This window comes from Schistocerca gregaria, chromosome 1 (genome assembly GCF_023897955.1).
Source record: "Schistocerca gregaria isolate iqSchGreg1 chromosome 1, iqSchGreg1.2, whole genome shotgun sequence".
Classification (NCBI taxonomy): Eukaryota; Metazoa; Arthropoda; class Insecta; order Orthoptera; family Acrididae; genus Schistocerca; species Schistocerca gregaria.
Window position 1 is genome coordinate 681540287 of NC_064920.1, and position 18506 is coordinate 681558792.

The window sequence follows — 18506 nt, forward strand, 5'->3', positions numbered from 1 at the left end:
TGGCTAGACAAATGGAGAGGAGGAAGAGAGCTAATTGGTAAGGCTCTAAAATAGATATTTCTCAGGAAATAATAGATATGTATTAGAATTTGAGAACATACCTTGAAGGTATTTGTCAAGTTACTGGCTAGAAAAGGTATCAGATGATAGTTTTGTAGATTTAAACTATAAATTAAAAGTTGAACAAATGATATTAAAACTTCACCTTAACAAACAAATGTACAGAGATGTTCATATTATTAGACTAAAGACATTTTTTTCCAAAGCCTTACATTTATTACACATTTAAATCCACATACAGATTATATTTGTACATTCAACACTTTGTATGCATGCCTTTGTTCTTAAACAACATTTTTTATCCTGTCTGGAATAGTTTTTATCAACTTTTCACATGACATATTAATATCACCATCATGGTAACAGATTTCCTCTAGTTTCTCCATGAGATCTTGTTGGGTGGTTATTATAAATTTCCTTATTCTCTGTTTCACAGTAGCCCATAAATTTTCAGTTGGGTTCATATCAGGGCTATGTCCTGGCCAGGGCAACACTTTCAGTTGCTTTCCTTCCAACTTGGAAACACTTTTGATTATGTGGCAAGGTGACCCATCATGCATAAAAATGGCATCCTTATGAGGAAACCACTCATTTATTTGGAGGAAAAGTTCCTTTTCAAGGATTTTTCTATATTGTTCTTGCCTCATTGTCCCTTCAACAATGTGTAATCTGCCAGAACCTTTCACAGACATCACACTCCAAACCCTAACAGAAGCTGGATGCTTCACACATTGCTACACACACTCAGCTTTGAACTGTTTTTCCAGGCCTGCAACAAATATACTGGCTGCTATTTTCCATTATAGTGAATACAGATTCATCACTGAATCATACCTGAAGCACGTGTACAAAATAACAAGTTATACAAATTGGGAATAGTGGCATGGAGACCTCAACAGTCCCAAAATTGAAATGTGCATTTCATCAGTATCAATAAAACATCACAATTTCAAGCCAAAACTTCTAACTTTAGAGATCAGACCCACTTAATTTACCACATTATTGCATATACCCACTGCATTCTTCTGGTTTCACAGCAGGTGTGATTTTCTGTTTTTTCTTTGGTTGGCACACCTTCAAACCATATTCAGACAGACTCCTTTTCACTTTCACAGGTGAAAATTCAACACCCAAACCTTTCAGCTGATGGCTTGTGTCTGTAGAAGTAAGTTTGTGGTTCACTGTTGCCATGTTTGTAAGTTTCTCATTGTTCTAAGACTGTTTTTTCTTTTATGTCCACATTTTCCTTTCCTGTTTGGCTTGTATTCACCACCTTTATGAACTAAAAGTTTGATTCTGCTGACAGTTTTCTATGATATTCTCATTCTGTCAGCAATTTCTTGGTGTGTATAACGATTTTCAGCAAGATGTGCTACCACAGACGAAACTTTCTGAGGTGAAACATCTTTTGTCTTCCCCATAGCCTTACTTTCTTTGGAAACTCCACAATTTATTCCTATAGCTAAAAACATGCAAGTTCACAAGCTATGTAATGTCTTGTTAATGTAGCAAGAAGTTGATAGAATAAATAACAAGCTGAAGTACACCACAGAAACATAAAACATTAGTGTAAACACAGTTTTAAAGCATGTACACAGACAGCTAACACCAACACAATTTGGCATGGAAGTACCTTATACCTCCATGCAATTTGGAGGGAAAATGCGCCAGCTGCATGTCACGGCACAGCAGTCGAATAAGAGATACTGAGTTGTTATCATGTAACCAGCAATAGTTTCTAAGTGAGTGTGTTTGAATATCCACGCAATTATTGGTGATTAAAGGTTATAACACTTTTTGGCGACGAGGTCGGATATTTTCACTGCGTTGTGGATTTGTGTGTTCATGACAGGGCAGACATGGAACAGCTTATGCAAGCGCTCAATGTACAACAAACGCAGCTGACGGCTGCTATTCAGGCACAACAAACACAGCAGACGGCTGCTATTTAGGCGTTGTCGACGTTGCTTACTCATCGTCTGTCTAACTCTTCTCTGTCTTCCTCTCTCCTGAGGCCACTGAAGACTGGGAGGATTATGAGAAGCATTTGCAGCAACACTTCTTGGCTTTCGGCGTTGTCGATGCTCCTAGGTGTAAGTCGTTATTTCTATCTTGGATTTCCCCACGGATCTATCAGCTGCTATCTCAGTTAGCCCCTCTACGGGAACCTGCCTCTCTGTCCTTCCAAGAAATGTGTGACTTATTACCGAAAAAACACCCACGTCATTGCCGCCTGTGTGGTGTTCTACCGGTGTCTACAGCCCCATCAATCTTACCGAGCTTGGGCGGCGGAACTACACGGTCTGAGTAGGAAATGTCAGTTTGTCATGGACACTCATCATGAGTCTTATGCTGATTCAGTGGTTAGGGATGCTATTCTACGGCTTGCTCCTGATAAAGAAGTTTGGCAACGTGCCCTACAACTGCCAAACCCGTCGTTGTCAGAAGTTCTAAGCATCGCTCAATCCTTTGAAGTGTCTCACGCTGCTGGCATGCAAATAGACGCGTGGTGTGATGAAGGCGCTGTAAAGTCAACTTTCAACACGGACAATGTGCCTGTTTCACAGAAGAATGAAGATGTAGTGGCAGTTCACTCGCGTAAACAACGTCGCGTTGGGCCGCAACACTCGCAGCGAAAACAGCAACCACAGAAGCAGGTTCGTTCTGTACTTCCTTCTTGTCCACGTTGTTTCGTACAGCATGACAGGGCCTCGTGTAATTCACGTAGGAAAAAATGCCACATTGCTTCTGTGTGTCAGTCCCCTAAAGTTCCTGTCGACGAGGACGAGACATCGGACATGGATGTTAACTGTGTGCTGTCTCAAACAAATAAGTTGTTTGTTACTGTTCGTGTTTTGGATAAAGACATTCACATGCAAGTGGACACTGGCTCTGCAGTAACTCCCATTAATTGTCACACGTATTTGGAGTTGGGCTCCCCTCCCTTGTCTCCAGTTACACGAAATCTGAGAAATTATAATAAACTGAAAATTCCTTTCATTGGTCAGTTTGATGGTTCCACTGTCTACAAGTCTGTTGTTAGGCCCCTCACGTTTTATGTGGTGGATCATGCGGGCACTGAAAACCTGTTCGGTTATGATGCTTTCCAGTTGTTCGGGTTCTCCATTGATGATGATGTGCACCTCATATCTGAGGATATTCCGTATCAACAGCTGGATGGATTGTGTTCTGAATTTTCGTCCGTGTTCTCTGCTGGTCTGGGTCGTGCCAAGGATTTTGAAGCCCACATTACTCTTAAACCTACAGCTCGCCCTATGTTCTTCCGGGCACGCCCTATTCCTGTGGCATTGCGTGCACCTGTCAAGGCTGAGACAGACAGGTTAACAGCTTCAGGGATTCTCCTTCCTGTTACCTCCAGCGAATGGGCATCGCCAATCGTGGTGGTTTCTAAACCAAACGGGAGTCTGCGATTGTGTGGTGATTTTAAAGCCACTGTCAATGCTCAGAGCCTCATTGACACTTATCCTCTTCCCCGTCCTGAGGAGTTATTTACCAAGCTCGCTGGGGTCCAGCTCTTTTCCAAACTTGACTTATCAGAGGCATACCATCAGTTGCCGTTCCAAGGAATTTCTCGTCATCAACACTCCTTGTGGGTTGTATCAGCACCAGTGGTTACCATTTGGCATCGCTAGCATGCCGGCCATTTTTCAGCAGTTTTTGAAACAGCTCACAGCTTCCGTTCCCGGCTGCATAAACTATCTGGATGACATTGTTGTCACGGGGGTCTCCACTGAGGAGCACCTTCGCAATTTACGTTCACTGTTTCGGGTTTTGCATTCGGCTGGGTTGAGGTGCAATCTGGACAAGTCACAGTTCTTCCAACCCTCCATTGTGTATCTTGGTTTCCACTTGTCCGTGAGGGTATACGTCCTCTACGTCAGCACGTTGCGGCCATTAACGCTCTACCCCGGCCGTCTATGGTCAAAGAACTTCAGGCATTTCTAGGCAAGTTGCTTATTATCACAAATTCATTCCATACGCAGTGGCAGTAGCTCATCCTCTGCATCAGCTGTTACGCAAAAACGTCCCTTTCTGTTGGTCCGACGAGTATGAGCAGGCTTTTGTCCGCCTGAAGGCTCATTTGCAGTCGGCGCCTTGTCTTGCCACATTCCGTCCGGGTCAGCACTTGGTTCTGGCGACTGACGCGTCACAGTATGCCCTAGGGGCTGTTCTCGCCCATCGGTATGAGGATGGGTTGGAACGACCCATCGCCTATGCTTCCAAGACCCTCAACGATGCGCAACGGCATTACTCTCAAATTGAAAAGGAGGTGCTCACTATCATTTATGCTCTAAAACAGTTCAGTGTTTTTTTGTATGGTTCTAAGTTTCACCTCATCACCGACCACAAGCCACTGGTTTCTCTGTTCAGCCCATCGGCATCGCTTCCGGATAAGGCAGCTCACCGCCTGCAACGTTGGGCCTTATACTTGTCTCGTTTCCACTATGAGATTCACTATCGCCCCACGGCCCAGCACGTCAAAGCTGACGCATTGTCGTTATTGCCGATGGGCCCGACCCGGTTTTTGATCGTGATGGACTACTCTGTTTCCACATTGATGAGGAAGAATGTCATGCAGTCGAGGGTTTTTCACTTACATGTTCGCAGGTCACGTCGGCTACTGCGTCAGGTGATCGGTTTTGTTCAACGGGGTTGGTCGGACAGGACCAAGAGCTGGGCATTAGATCCCCTTCGCAACTACCATGCCTTGCGCCTTCGTCTGTCTGTTCATGATGGTGTTGTTCTTCTGACCATGGATGGCGCATCTCCATGGGTCATGGTGCCAGCCTCTCTTCGTAAAGATGTTCTAAAACTGTTGCATTAAGGCCTTTGGGGTATTTCTCGGACTAAGTCCCTGGCCCGCAGGCACATTTATTGGCCCGGCATTGATTCAGACATCGCCCACATGGTTGCTGCGTGTGGTCAGTGTGGTCAACAACTGGCTGCACCTCGTACAATGCCCTCTCCGTGGTCTTATCCGACGCAGCCATGGGAACGGGTGCATGCTGACTTTGCCGGCCCCTTCCTCAGTACTTATTGGCTACTGTTGATTGATGCCTTCTAGAAGTTTCCATTTGTTGTTCGATGTCCGTCGCCCACCACTGCAGCGACGACACTGGCTTTGTTCAAAATCTTTGCGCTAGAAAATCTTCCATCCACGATCGTCACGGACGATGGCACTCAGTTCTCTTCACAGGCCTTCTGTGATTTTTGTACTGGACAAGGAATTCATCATGTTACAGCACCGCCCTTCCATCAGCAATCGAATGGGGAGGTCAAGTGCATTTTCCGCACTTCCAAAAGCCAGATGAAAAAATTCCTTAGTGATTTTTACACAGATGATGCTCTGCTGCAATTTCTAAGTTCTTATCGCTTCACGCCTCTGGGTGATCACAGCCCTGCTGAACTCTTACATGGCCGCTAATCGCGCACTCTACTGCACCTGATTCACTCTGTCAGGCCTTGTGCTGTGTCCCCTAGTGCGGGAAAATACTGTGTGGGCACGAGGGTATGGAACTCGCCCTAAATGGATTCCAGGGGTGGACAAGGCTCTTCGCAGCAGCCGGCTTTGTGAAATACGTTCAGACGACGGCACGGTTGTTTGCCATTACGACCAGATGCGCCCACGATTGGTGGCCAATGCCAGTGCCACCACTCCTTCCTTCGCCTGCATCAGCCCGAGAAGCCAGTCCTGTCGCTGCTGCCGATCTACCGTACGTGTTGAAGCAGCCGACGTCACTACCGCTTCCGAGTACGCTGGAACCGGCCCCAGTCGTGACGCCACCTTCTCCAGGACCCATCTCGCTGGAGCACACCCCCAGGTCCACAACACCTATGAATGCTGCTCCGGCGTTTTCACCCATCATCTCGTCCAGGAAGCATGTTCCACGCACAAGCTTCCATCCTGGATTTTTTCGACCATACTCCCGTGTCTCTCCACGGGATCTTCTCGGGGCCTCACAAGAGGCCATGGATGTCTCCGCACTGTCCATGTCTCCAAGGAAGTGAGTGTTTTTTTTTTTTCAAGGGGAGAAAAGTGTTGTGACAGTGCCATGACATTTAATAGTGCCACCACAACAGTACCCGCAAACGGCGATAGAGGCGCTCCGCAACTCGGCTGAGCGCGGGAGCGCCACCTAGCTACGAATGGCGCCGGCGCCATGTCACAGCACGGCAGTCGAATAGGAGATACTGAGTTGTTATCATGTAACCAGCTACTGTTTCTAAGTGAGTGTGTTTGAATATCCATGCAATTATTGGTGATTAAAGGTTATAACATTTACCAACTGTGAAAAATTCAGTTATCGGTGAGTTGCTTGGACGGGAAATTTCATGGCATCAGTCAAACCATTGAAACAAATCAATTATTACACTTTCTCTCCTATTTTTACACCAGAAAACTTAAGAGTATCAAAAATAATCATTTAGTCTAAAAATTTGAACATGTCTTAAAGATGAGTTAATTTCTTTGTGTAAATGTATAAGCAAAAATTAATATATTTTTTGTACAAGAATATATGATTTCTTATTTGGTAACCACCAAAGACCCTTAAAAAGCTCATATGTTTGTATGACTTTTGGGTGATGATCTTGCAGAGTAGCCAATAGCACAGCATGTATCTTTTCTTACCTACATGAAATAGGAAATTCAACAGCAGGAATACACTTCCATGTAGTTAACAAACGACAACTGTAATGTTTTCAGCAACCCCCTTTCAATGCCTTGCAAAAATTATAGCCACTCCAGTTCCAGCTGTTCCATAATGAGATCCTCTGAGATGAACTTGTCAGATAACAAGAATACACAATAAATATTTAAAATGAAATTGCCCTTGTATAAAACTTGTCACCAAATATTAAATGTATATTTAGATGCATATGATAATTCTTACACTATTGTAGCCACACATCATCAAATAATATATAAAAAATTAAAAACAAACACATTTCACAGCACTTATTTACAATGATTGCATTACTGACAAAATGTGTACAGAAATCAGATTGTACGCAGTATCCACATTAGGTGATCTTATTAATACTATACATGCATCAGTCAGTTCTGCTAAGAAATTCATCAATGGAGTAGAAGCTGACCACCAAAAAATCCCTTAGACTCTTTTCAAACTGACCTTTATTATTAGTTAAACTTTTTATGGCTGCTAACATGTTACTGAAAATATGTATTGCTGAATAGTGGGCACCTTTCTGAAACAACATAAATGGCTTTAAATCTCTGTAAAAGTTATTTTTATTTTTGGTATTGATTCTGTGAACTGAGCTGTTGATTTGAAAAAAAGATATCTTTTTAATGACAAATTTCATTAATTAATAAATATATTGGGAAGCAGTAAGTAGTATTCCATTCCACTATCTAGCAGTACAAAATGTCATCTTCTGATGACCATGCTACCACAGTTTAGAAACTACATAACTAAGGAGGTAAAGCCTTGCTAGTTGGTACAAAAAAATTAGCTTTCAGAACTGAAATAGTTTTCTGAAACCAGAAGCTGCAAGGTGTGTGCCATAACTTGACAGTGGGTGCTCTCTTTAGAAACATAAAATGTTGGAAGATTAATTAAAATTCTGTTACTTACACCAAGTTTTACACAATTAGTGTTTGTGTCTTGGAGGGTAAGCCATATCCAGATTCTTCTGTGCATTGCATTTAAAATCATTTATAGGACTTGCCTGCACAGCTTCAATGGCCTCTTCTCTTTCTAGTAGCACTTTATATTCTTTCTTCGTGGCAATTGCTTTCACTCAATAATTCAGATAACATTTTTTTCCAATTTTCTTTTTCTTATGCTAAAGACATTAACTGCACTTAAAGTAGAAACTTCCTTAATAGGAATGGTTTACATCTCTGTGATATGTTTATTACTTTTTGTAATGCCAGCAGAATCATTAGTTGTGGGTATCAATCCTTATCTGGCAGTATCTATATTTCATAGTATTGTGGAGAGGAATGACTTTCAAGGGGAGGCCATGACATTGTGATTACTGATTTATGTCAAATTTTGTACACCTTTAGTAGGCCATCAAAACAATAAAATGTGCAATTAGTAAGGCACACTACTCTGGCAGTTCTGTGAAAATTACGCAAGAAGTCTTACACATCTATTATATAAGTGATGATGTATCTGTGGGCAAGTGCTGGATGTTAGAGTTCATGATAGTCAACTGGTGGTGTTCAATGGAGTATGTATATGAGGCGATCCTTCGACTCCCACTCTTACTTTCATTTTCGTAGTACAAATGTTAATTCCTTGTTTTTAAAAAGATTTGCACCTACACTTCTTGGTACATTAGTTAGTTACGTCTCACCACTATACAGGTTAACTGCCAAATAGGCCCTTCTTCTGTGTCTGATTTTCTTGTCAACAATTATAAATATGTTTGTTCTAATAATTAAATTTAATTGAAATAGTAAGTAGTCAAATAACATGAAATTCACTTAAACGTCATGCAAATGCATGTGGTTTTTAAAATTATATTACCTCTAAAATGTCATATATATTACATAATATGATCCATGATGAAAAAATAAGGATTAAAAATTAAATTTGAGTGGGAGTTGAAGCATCACCTAATACATATTTGTCTTATGTAGCTCAAACATTAACCACTTGGACCAGCGTGAACTCGAAAACCCAGCACCTACGCATAGATACATCAGTTATATCATAGATGTGTAAAACTTCTCTTGTTATTTTCTTGGAATTGGCAGAGTAGTACACCTTACCACTTGTGTATTATGTTCTTTTAATGGCCTAGTGAAGTTGTACAAAGTTTGAAGTAAATCTGTGATCACAAAATCGTGCCCCCCCCCCCCCCCCCCTTGTTAGAGTGAAAAAAATAAGTTTCTGCATCTTTAATATTATACTTCTGTATAATACTTATGTGCTCTTTGTTGGAATCTGTGTCACCTACTTTCACATAGTTTTCAGGTAAATAGTTAAAACTATAGGCTGACATTTCATAGTTTAAGATCTTTCTTACTGTGATTGTCTGGAAGGTTTACTTGTACACCAGCCCACTTTCATGTATTCCTATAACCACAGTAGACAAACTGTATAATATTGTTAAGCACAGCACACTGTCTGTAAGTTTGTCTTTAGTTGTCATATAGAAGCAATTAGCACACAGTACAGCAGATCACATTGTAAATACTGTTTATTATTTAAAAGTCTTTTGTAACACATTCAGGACATTTTATAAAAGTGGTAAGACAGTTACCAATATCATTTTTCACTCCTGGGCTTGTTATTTTTTGACATGTAAATTTGTTATATTTCTTTTATCTATAATAGAGCTCATCCACATTAAACTGTCTATTCTGACTGTCTTATCATAATTCACACTCTTATTGCTGTTTCTTTGGTTTTCCTTTTGCACACTGAAGTCATGATTTGATGTTAAGTAGCCACATATGACCAGCTTGTTAAAAATCTTAGCCAAATCTTGTACTACATTCAGTTCCATATGGTAACTGTCATCTACTCAGAGTGCTGCATTAACCCAGGCAGTTCATCCAATAGTACAGCTATTTCTAATATCAACAATTTGTGTTTTATACTGTATAGATATGGGCTTTTTATATTTCCTTGTAATGGTTTCCAGTGTCTCTCTGCTGATTTTTTCCAATATGTGACTTGCTGTCATACTCCCACTCCTGTGTAGGAAAAGTAGTAGTTTTGTCTTGGTGCTGTCTCACAAAGGTGAACTAGGAGAATTTACCAAATAGATAAGTATTAAATGCACTGCTAATGTTTGGCTTTAACATTACAGACTGGCCTTTCTCTAATTGTTCTTGGCAGTCCACTTGATTACAAATTTTAATCTCCATAATGTTACCACAAAGAGTTCGCTCATGGATATAAGCACATTTAAATTTTTCTTGCTAAGTGGCATGCCATTTATGGTGTAACTGATGTTACCAGTATCAGTAACAAGGTTGTCCAGGTTTACCAATAATAAACAAAAACAAAAATGTTCATCAGTTGGCCTTGTCTTCTCCTGTAATAGCTGAGAGATATTTAGCACTTTGGAGGAAGTCATGTTGAGAATTTTCAATGTGGCAGAATACTGTTGCAATTGTCAATGATTGTTCCATATTCTAAACAACTAGAATATCTTCTTGGTGTTGATCTTGGAAATAAGACAGTTGTAAGTAGTTGGGTGACTTTTACAGGTATGTAAAACTAGGTCCCCAAAAGCACAGCATTCATTACCTATAAGGAGTGTTGACTGCCTGCTCAGCAGGTTACTTTATAGCCACATGTGTTTTGTATTGTTACATAACAATTCAGATGTGGAAATAGCATTTGAGAGTGTGCAGTCATATTTTATGCATCAATTATAAGTTGCACAATAACTGTACTTTTCCAGTAACTGACTGTAATTCAGACTGCCTATTTTTTTAGGAGCTTGCCTGATTAGCATAGTATTTATGTCAACATGTTTGGCACATAATCTCATTACGCCTAAAAATGAAGTTTCAATTGCCTGCATAGCATATTACTTTTAGCCACATGTATTTTGTAGCAATTTACACATTGAAATGGCATTATAACATTTAATTTGAGAATCCAAAGTCATGTTTTATGTATCACACTAGGTGTTCACTTATTTTTGTCATTGAAAATACTTTAAGTTATATGAGAACATAATTTTTGTTCATGTTAATAATGGTGCAGTACAGTATTTAACATAAATATTTGTGAGTGACATAAGAAAGGAAGAGACCAACTCACTGTTAAGGCAGAATTTTAGGTGCTTTCATATTCTTTATGTTAGAAATATTTTATGTTGCACCCTTTACATATTTTGATAAATAATCAAATATTTTCAAACATGGCATAACAATTCAGACCGTTTGAATATCTTTGATTATGGTAGCTACATACTGACTGGTTGTTTCATTTTAATGGCCAGTAAAATACTGTGATGTGATTGGGAAAGTGTGCATATACAGACACACTCTCACACAATCACAGACATTATTTTAGCATTTATTAAAATGAAACAGTCAATCATATCACAGAATTTTTATGGCTGTTAAATAGAAACAGCCAATCAGTATGTACCTACCATGCTGAAAAGTATCAAAACAGTCTAAATGTTTGTGCCGTATCTGAAAATATTACGAAAAAGTATCAAAACAGTCTGAATTTTTGTAGCATATTTGAAAATATTACATTTTTTATCAAAACATGTAAAGAGTGCAACTTACAGTATTTCCCAAACAAAATATACAAAAGAGGCACCTCAAATTCTGCCTCAACAATAAACTCTTTCTGAATTGTGAGTCACTCACAAATACATACCTCTCTCTCTCTCTCTCTCTCTCTCTCTCTCTCTCTCTGTGTGTGTGTGTGTGTGTGTGTGTGTGTGTGTGTGTGTGTGTGTGTGTGTGTATGTGTGTGTGTGTGTGCATGTTTGTGTTTGTTTTTTGGTTACATAACTGTGTATCAGGCTTCTGCTAATGTGTCATCTGTCCATTGTAATCTAGACAATACATGCATGTGAAGTCATCACTTTGCACTTTTCAAGGTCATTTAAGTACAAAATGTGACAGATAATTGGTAGGCCTACTACAAATCTTTATGACGTTTGTTAATTATGTTTATGGCAAATATGTTTTTACATAGCTTGAAACCTAAAGAACCTGTACCCTTGTTCCATTTCAGATTGTTCTCTATTGTCATTCTGAAGAATTTCATCCGATTCATCGGCATCTACATCTACAGCTACATACACACTCCACAAGCCACTGTACTGCCCATGGTGGAGCGTGCCCTGTACCACTACTAGTCATTATCTTTTCTGTCCCATTCACAAGCAGATCAAGGGAAAAATGACTGCCTATGTGGCAGTCAAGTGAGCTCTAATTTCTCCTTTCATATCTTTGTGGGCCTTGCACAAAATGTACATATCATTCTGCAATCAGCTTCAAATGAGAGTTCTCTAAATTTTCTCAATGAAATTCCTCAAAATAAACATTGCCTCCCCTCCAGGGATTTCCATCTGAGTTCCTGAATCATCTCAGTAATACTTGCATGTTGTTCGAAACTACTGGTAACAAATCTAGCAGCCTGCCTCTGAATTGCTCCAATATCTTCCTTCAATTCAGCATGTTGTGGATCCCAGGCACTTGAGCAGTATTCCAGAATGGATTGTACTAGTGTCCTGTATGCAGTCTTCTTTACAGATGAACAACACTTTCATAAAACTCTCCAAATTACCTGGAGTTGGCCATTCATCTTCCCTATTACAGTATTTACATGGTCATTTCATTTCATATCACTTTGCAGTGTTATGCCTAGGTATTTAATGAATGTGACCCTGTCAAACAATGCTGTATCTGAACATTGTGGGTGTGTTTTTCCTACTCATCTCCATTAACTTTAAGTTTTCTACATTTAGAGCTAGCTGCCATTCATCAGACCAACTATAAAAAATGTTTAAGTCATCTTGTATCATCCTGCAGTCAGTCAGTGACAACTCCTTCCTGTACACAACAGCATCATCAGCAAAAATCCTTGTACTGCTGCTCACCCTGTCCCCCCAACTTACAAGAAACTTTACATGTAATTTTGGACCTTTAGAAAAGTTTTGTATGCTGGAAAATACTGGAGAATGACGAAAGGAAAAATGTTTATCACTTACTACTTTCCTGCTGTTCATGCAGTAAATATACTGCATAAGGAATGAAATTATGATAATTACTTCTTTACTCCTAACTGTATTTGTGACATATTTCGCTGGCAGTATTCACATATACCACTAAATACAATCATTGTACAACACATAGATCAGGAGATATGACATCATATAGAATGAAATGTGTGAAAAACTGTTACATCATGCACCATGTTTTTTTTTAATTTATTACTTCTTTGCTACTAACTGTATTCACAATAAATTTTGCAGACAGTGTCCACATATGGCACTGCATGTACCCCTGTAATAATTACTGTATGACACACAATTCAGGAGATATGACATTGTAAACAGGGAGATGTGTGAAAAACTGCCACATCATGCATGACACCTAAATTTATACTTAGTTGCCGCAACTCCATTTGCAACACAATTTGTCATACAGTATCCACATTAACTGCTGAATGTGCCTAAATATTGTATCGTAGTTCAAGAGATATGATGTCATGAACAATAAGCGGAAGCCCAAATGTTGTCTGGTATGGGCATGGACATTCAGCTATAATTAAATACATGAGTAATGACAGGTTTCTCCACTAGTGTTCATTAAATCTAAGCATATTAATTCTTTTATAAAACATGTGTTGTCCCAAGAAGTCCTAAATCAACACTGATCTGTTCATTACAAGTCTCTGAAATGAATGGGATATTTAATCTAATATAATGTAGCCATGTGTAGGAATTTAATTTATTACTTACACTTCCTGTACTGGCAAGTTGAGTGTGATGCTGCCCTGAGTAGAATCACCATATTTGAGGTATCCAAGAAATCCAATTGTTGTGTAAATCACACAAAGTAAAGTCATCGCCTGAGTGAGAACACCACAAAACCCAATAAAATCCCTAGGGGTCTTCATACCATTCTCAAGTGGCATTACCTGTGTAGAAACAAGTTACATTGGCTCTTAGTCATCTGGCACAGTCACATTCCAAAGTTTTCCCTTTTTTTGTTTATATGGCTTTATATTAGTTTTTAATCTTCCTAAATGTTTCTGATCCGTTCAGATTTTTTGGCCTTCTCAATGTGCCAGTGATTTCTATTATCATAATTTCAGACAAAAATGTTCAGAAACTGTGTAAAGTACAAAACCAGTAACATGTCAAGTAATTGTAAAAAAGAAATATGTAGCATTACATACTCAGACAAGATTAGATAAGTAATTAATTTAAAATCAGCATGCTAAAATTGCAGTTGATAACAAACTACCATCTTTTATATCAAACCATAGTACAAAAAAGTTACAGAATTCTCACTTTATTACTTGACCCTACTCTCTACTTTGACAGACATATAATACATGTCTTACAGGAAAAATAATTGAATAGTATTCATTTTGGTCATTTTCGCATCATAATTATGGAAATAGTGTCATCGGAGTGTGATGCCACTTAGTGGCATATCCAGCTCTGTGAATTCAAGAAAGCAAACCACCCAAGTGTTTCTAATTGCCATCCAAACCTTGACAGGTATATCATATTATGTCAGACTAGTAAAAAGAAAGTGGTGAGTAGCGTGGTGGATGGGTAGAGGGTGGGGGAGGGGTGGGGTTGGAGGGTGTCACGTTTACTTTATGGTGATAGTACTGACTGAAGATTATCTAATTTTTTTGACATTCAGCACTTGTTTATTTCCTTATCAGTAAAGTTCTCAAGAAGAGTTCAAGCATATAGTGCTCCATTAAATGGCAACTTATTTTTAGATCAAACTTTGTTGAGTGGTTTCAGTGTAAAAGAAATGAAAACTGTTTTTTCTACCCTGGGGGTCAAATGTTAATGATGACACATACTGATCAATTTTTTAAAATAATCAAAGATGAACATTATTAAAGAAATCCATAATTAATGTATGGCTCAGAAGGTATGGGAAGAAATCCTGAAAAGAATAATAGGAAGGAATTCAGTAATCAGCCCTAAGGGTTAGAAATCAGAGTCCTTTTCATATATATTCCTAAATCACAAGAAATATTTTTTCCTCTAACTATATGATGAATTAATCAAAATAAAGTATGGAGGGAAAAAAACAAAACAGGATAGTACAGTATAATAATAATAAAATAGTATAGTATAATCATAATAAAATAAATGCAGATGCATTAGACTTAGTCTGTCAGTTCTTCAAAACTGCATTTATTATATTTTTGAACATTTTTATAAAATCTTTATTGCAAACCATACAACTGTCTCCAATATTGCTAAGAAGATGACAACAAGATTTATTAACAAAAGTGCTCCTAAATCCAAAGTCTCTTTTACTTCCATGTGTAACACTGAAATGAAAATCACAATAAAAATTGGAAAGATATTTTCAGCAATTAATTGAAATTAGTAAACATTATTAGGAATGGAGAAAGTGTTCTTTATGCAATGTGTTAAAATTTTAAAAAGTTTTTACAAAAATCTTACAACACCTTTCTCCACTGAAGCCTAGCCTTCACTGCCCATGTCTGCAGTTGGTAACATGGCTTTGATGCTGCATATACAGAGTCTAGATCATCTGCAAAGGCTAGACAGTTAATTGTAATGTTCATATTCTTGTAGTTTAGCATTGTACCATTCTCTACCCCTGAATTGTTAATTTCTTTCTGTCACTCTCAGACAATCTTTTCTAAAATACAGTTGTCTCACTCCTGTCCTAATTTCAAAGGTATCAGACATATCTTCTCAGAACTTCACTTAGTAGGTGGTATTGGATAAGGCTTGCTTGATAAACATTTCTCTTGTCATCTAATGCAAACTCACTAAATATTTGAAATAGCATCAGTTGAATCACACATCTTCATAAAATTCATGAAGATCATCACAAATTCCCAGTTCTTAAGTTTCAGATGTGACAGGATAGATATGATATTCATAATCTACTCAGAATATGATCGTCCCTTCCTGAAACACTCTCCTCAGTTCTGGATCAATTTGTCATTTTGCCCTATTCTATAGAGAGGATCTCATTAGTTGTTAGTGAGAGAACTGCTATGATAGTTCTTCAGATGTGTTCTGTCCCTTTTCTTGTGTAGGAATCAGAAACTGAATCAGAATCAAAATTTTATTGTCTCATGACAGACATACATAAATCATTAATTTAAGGTACAGCAGATTCGTCAATATAGATAATGTATCAAAGATACATACAATGTGTCAAACAAAGAACAAAAACCATCTCAATTTACAAAAATTATTACAAATTTGTTTCATTACTAAACAAAGAAATTTTCATCATAATTTAAAAATTCAGTAAGTGAATAATAACAATTTTGCACTATGATGGTGAGTAGCCTTATCTTAAGTAGACCTAGTTCCACACTGGGAAAGTTCTTCATTTTTAATATATTGTAAATTTTCACAGACATGTAAAGTGGAGTGTGGGAGTAGAGTTTTAGTGTATGAGATGGCAACACGAAATTATCTTTCTTTCTTGGGTCATACATATGTTGAAAATTGTTTTCTTAAATTATTCTGGATTAGCATGGACAAAAGCAAATAACTCATAAATGTAAATACATGGAATAGTTAAAATTTTTAGATCCATGAATAAAGGCTTGCTTAATATTACATATATTTCTAATAACAGCTTTTTGAAATAATAATATTCTGTTTACACTACTTGCTATATTCCATATCACAGTGGCTTCAAAATAGCTGTGGCAAATGACTTGACTAGTGACAGTGTCACTTGCATAGGACAATATTGTCATTGCAAGTGGTAGATTGTTTGTTTGTCAACTAGCTAATATGTGTGGCCGCTGTGGCTGAGCAGTTGCAGGTGCTTCTGTATGGAACAACGCTACTGCTATGGTCACAGGTTCGAATCCTGCCTCGGGCATGGATGTGTGTGATGTCCTTAGGTTAGTTAGGTTTAAATATTTCAAATTTAGGGGACAGATGACCTCAGATGTTAAGTCCCATAGTGCTTAGAGCCATTTGAATTTAATATGTGAAGACCAAGATAAATTTTCTTCTAAAACTATTCCCAGGAATTTAACAGATACTGCTTCCAAAAGTTCCTGAAATTACATGGAGATTTGGAAGTCACTTGATTTTGAGTGTTTGGTTTTAAACTGTGTGAGGTCGGTTTTTTCCAAGTTTAGTTTTAATCCACTGACATGAAACTAATGTTCTAAACTATTTAGGTGTCAATGACTCTTTAGGGACACTTTCAGTGAGTAGAGGTGTGTCATCAACAAATAAAACTGAGTGCAATGTTGTACTTATGAGGTCTGTCTGAAAAGTATCCAACCTTTGATTTTCCCATGCAAAATAGAGACGATAGCACGATGCCACTGTACACAGTAAAGGAAGAGACCTTTATGCACATGCATGAATTTTGTCCCTGCCTTCCTGCACATCAGACACTGCCTGTCAGTTGCTGAGTGAGGTGCTACATAACATGTTCAGCAGATTACTGATTCTCTCAAGTGACTGAATGTGTTGAGCAAAGATACTGCATCAAATTTTGTCAAAAGCTTCGTGATTCTCAAAGCAAAACAATTCGTAAGATTCAGCAGGTGTTTGAAGAAGATGCGATTGGTGTAACACAAACTAAGAGTGGTTCAACTGATTCAAAAATGGGTGCACATCAGTGGAGAGTGACCAGCATTCTGGCAGGCCCCAAACTACTCAGAGTGCAGCTATTGTTGAGAGGGTACAAAATTTGGTGAGGGCAGATCGCCATTTGACCATGTGGGAGATTGCCCAACAGGTTGGATGAATAAAAATTCTGCACATGCTATTTTGCATGATGATTGGAACAAGCACCCAGTGGCTGTGAAATTCGCGCCAACGTTGTTGTCACCAGAACAAAAAGACCTCCGTTTTGACGTTGCACAGGACCCTCTGGATACCACCAACACAGATCCTGGGTTTCTGAACACTGTGATAACTGGAGATGAGTTGTGGCTGTATGGGCACAACCCAGAAACAAAAAGACAGTTGTCGCAATGGAAGCATCCCGAGTCTACAAGGCCAAAGACAGTGCAGCAAGTGTGAAGCAAAATCAAGGTGATGCTTACTGTCCTCATGGATGTCTGTGGAACTGTGCATCATTAATATGCACCGGAAGGGCAAACAGTGACAAAGGAGTAATATCAAGATGTTCTCTGGCAACTCCATGACATAGATCAGTGCAAAGGACCAGACATGAGGACAGCAAAAAACTGGTAACTACATCACAACAATGCCCCCACACATTCATCCCACTTTATTCAAAATTTCTTGGCCAAAAATGGAATTACAGCAATTTGCCAACTTTCCCACTCTCCAGGCATGGCTCCTCACAACTCCTGGTTGTTTCCAAAATTGAAGACGCCACTGAAAGGATCTCCTTTTGAGAGTGTAGAAGAGATAATGTGGAACATGACAACAGAGCTGAACACTATTCCAAAGGAAGACTTCCAGAGATGTTTCCAGCAGTGGAATGATCAGTGGGCTAAGTGTGCGGAAGCACAAGAGGCCTACTTTGAAGAGCATTATGGTCCCAGTCCTGCCAGGTACTCGAAATATTTTCTGACTCTTTTAAGACAGGCCTCATAGTGGTAAATCATTTACATAAAATAAATGTCAGATTTGGCCTAAGATGGAACCTTGTGAGATACCATGTGAAATAATTTTCCATTCTGATGAACAATTGCTTGTATCTGATGTTACAAATGAACCATTTCAAAGCACTACCATTTATTCTGTATCTTTCTAATCAATGTACCAGTACA

The 18506-nt window shown here is 38.7% G+C and overlaps 1 protein-coding gene across 1 annotated transcript in view; it reads right to left on the minus strand.

Moving 5' to 3' along the window:
- LOC126302081 (proton-coupled amino acid transporter-like protein pathetic) overlaps window positions 1-18506 on the minus strand; it is a gene marked incomplete at its 5' end in the record, with an annotated part of 163857 nt that overhangs the window by 55847 nt on the left and 89504 nt on the right. Inside the window, one exon of the mRNA XM_049991721.1 lies at window positions 13507-13685. Within this exon, the coding sequence (XP_049847678.1) occupies window positions 13507-13685 (179 nt within the window). The remainder of the gene's footprint in view (window positions 1-13506; window positions 13686-18506) is intronic.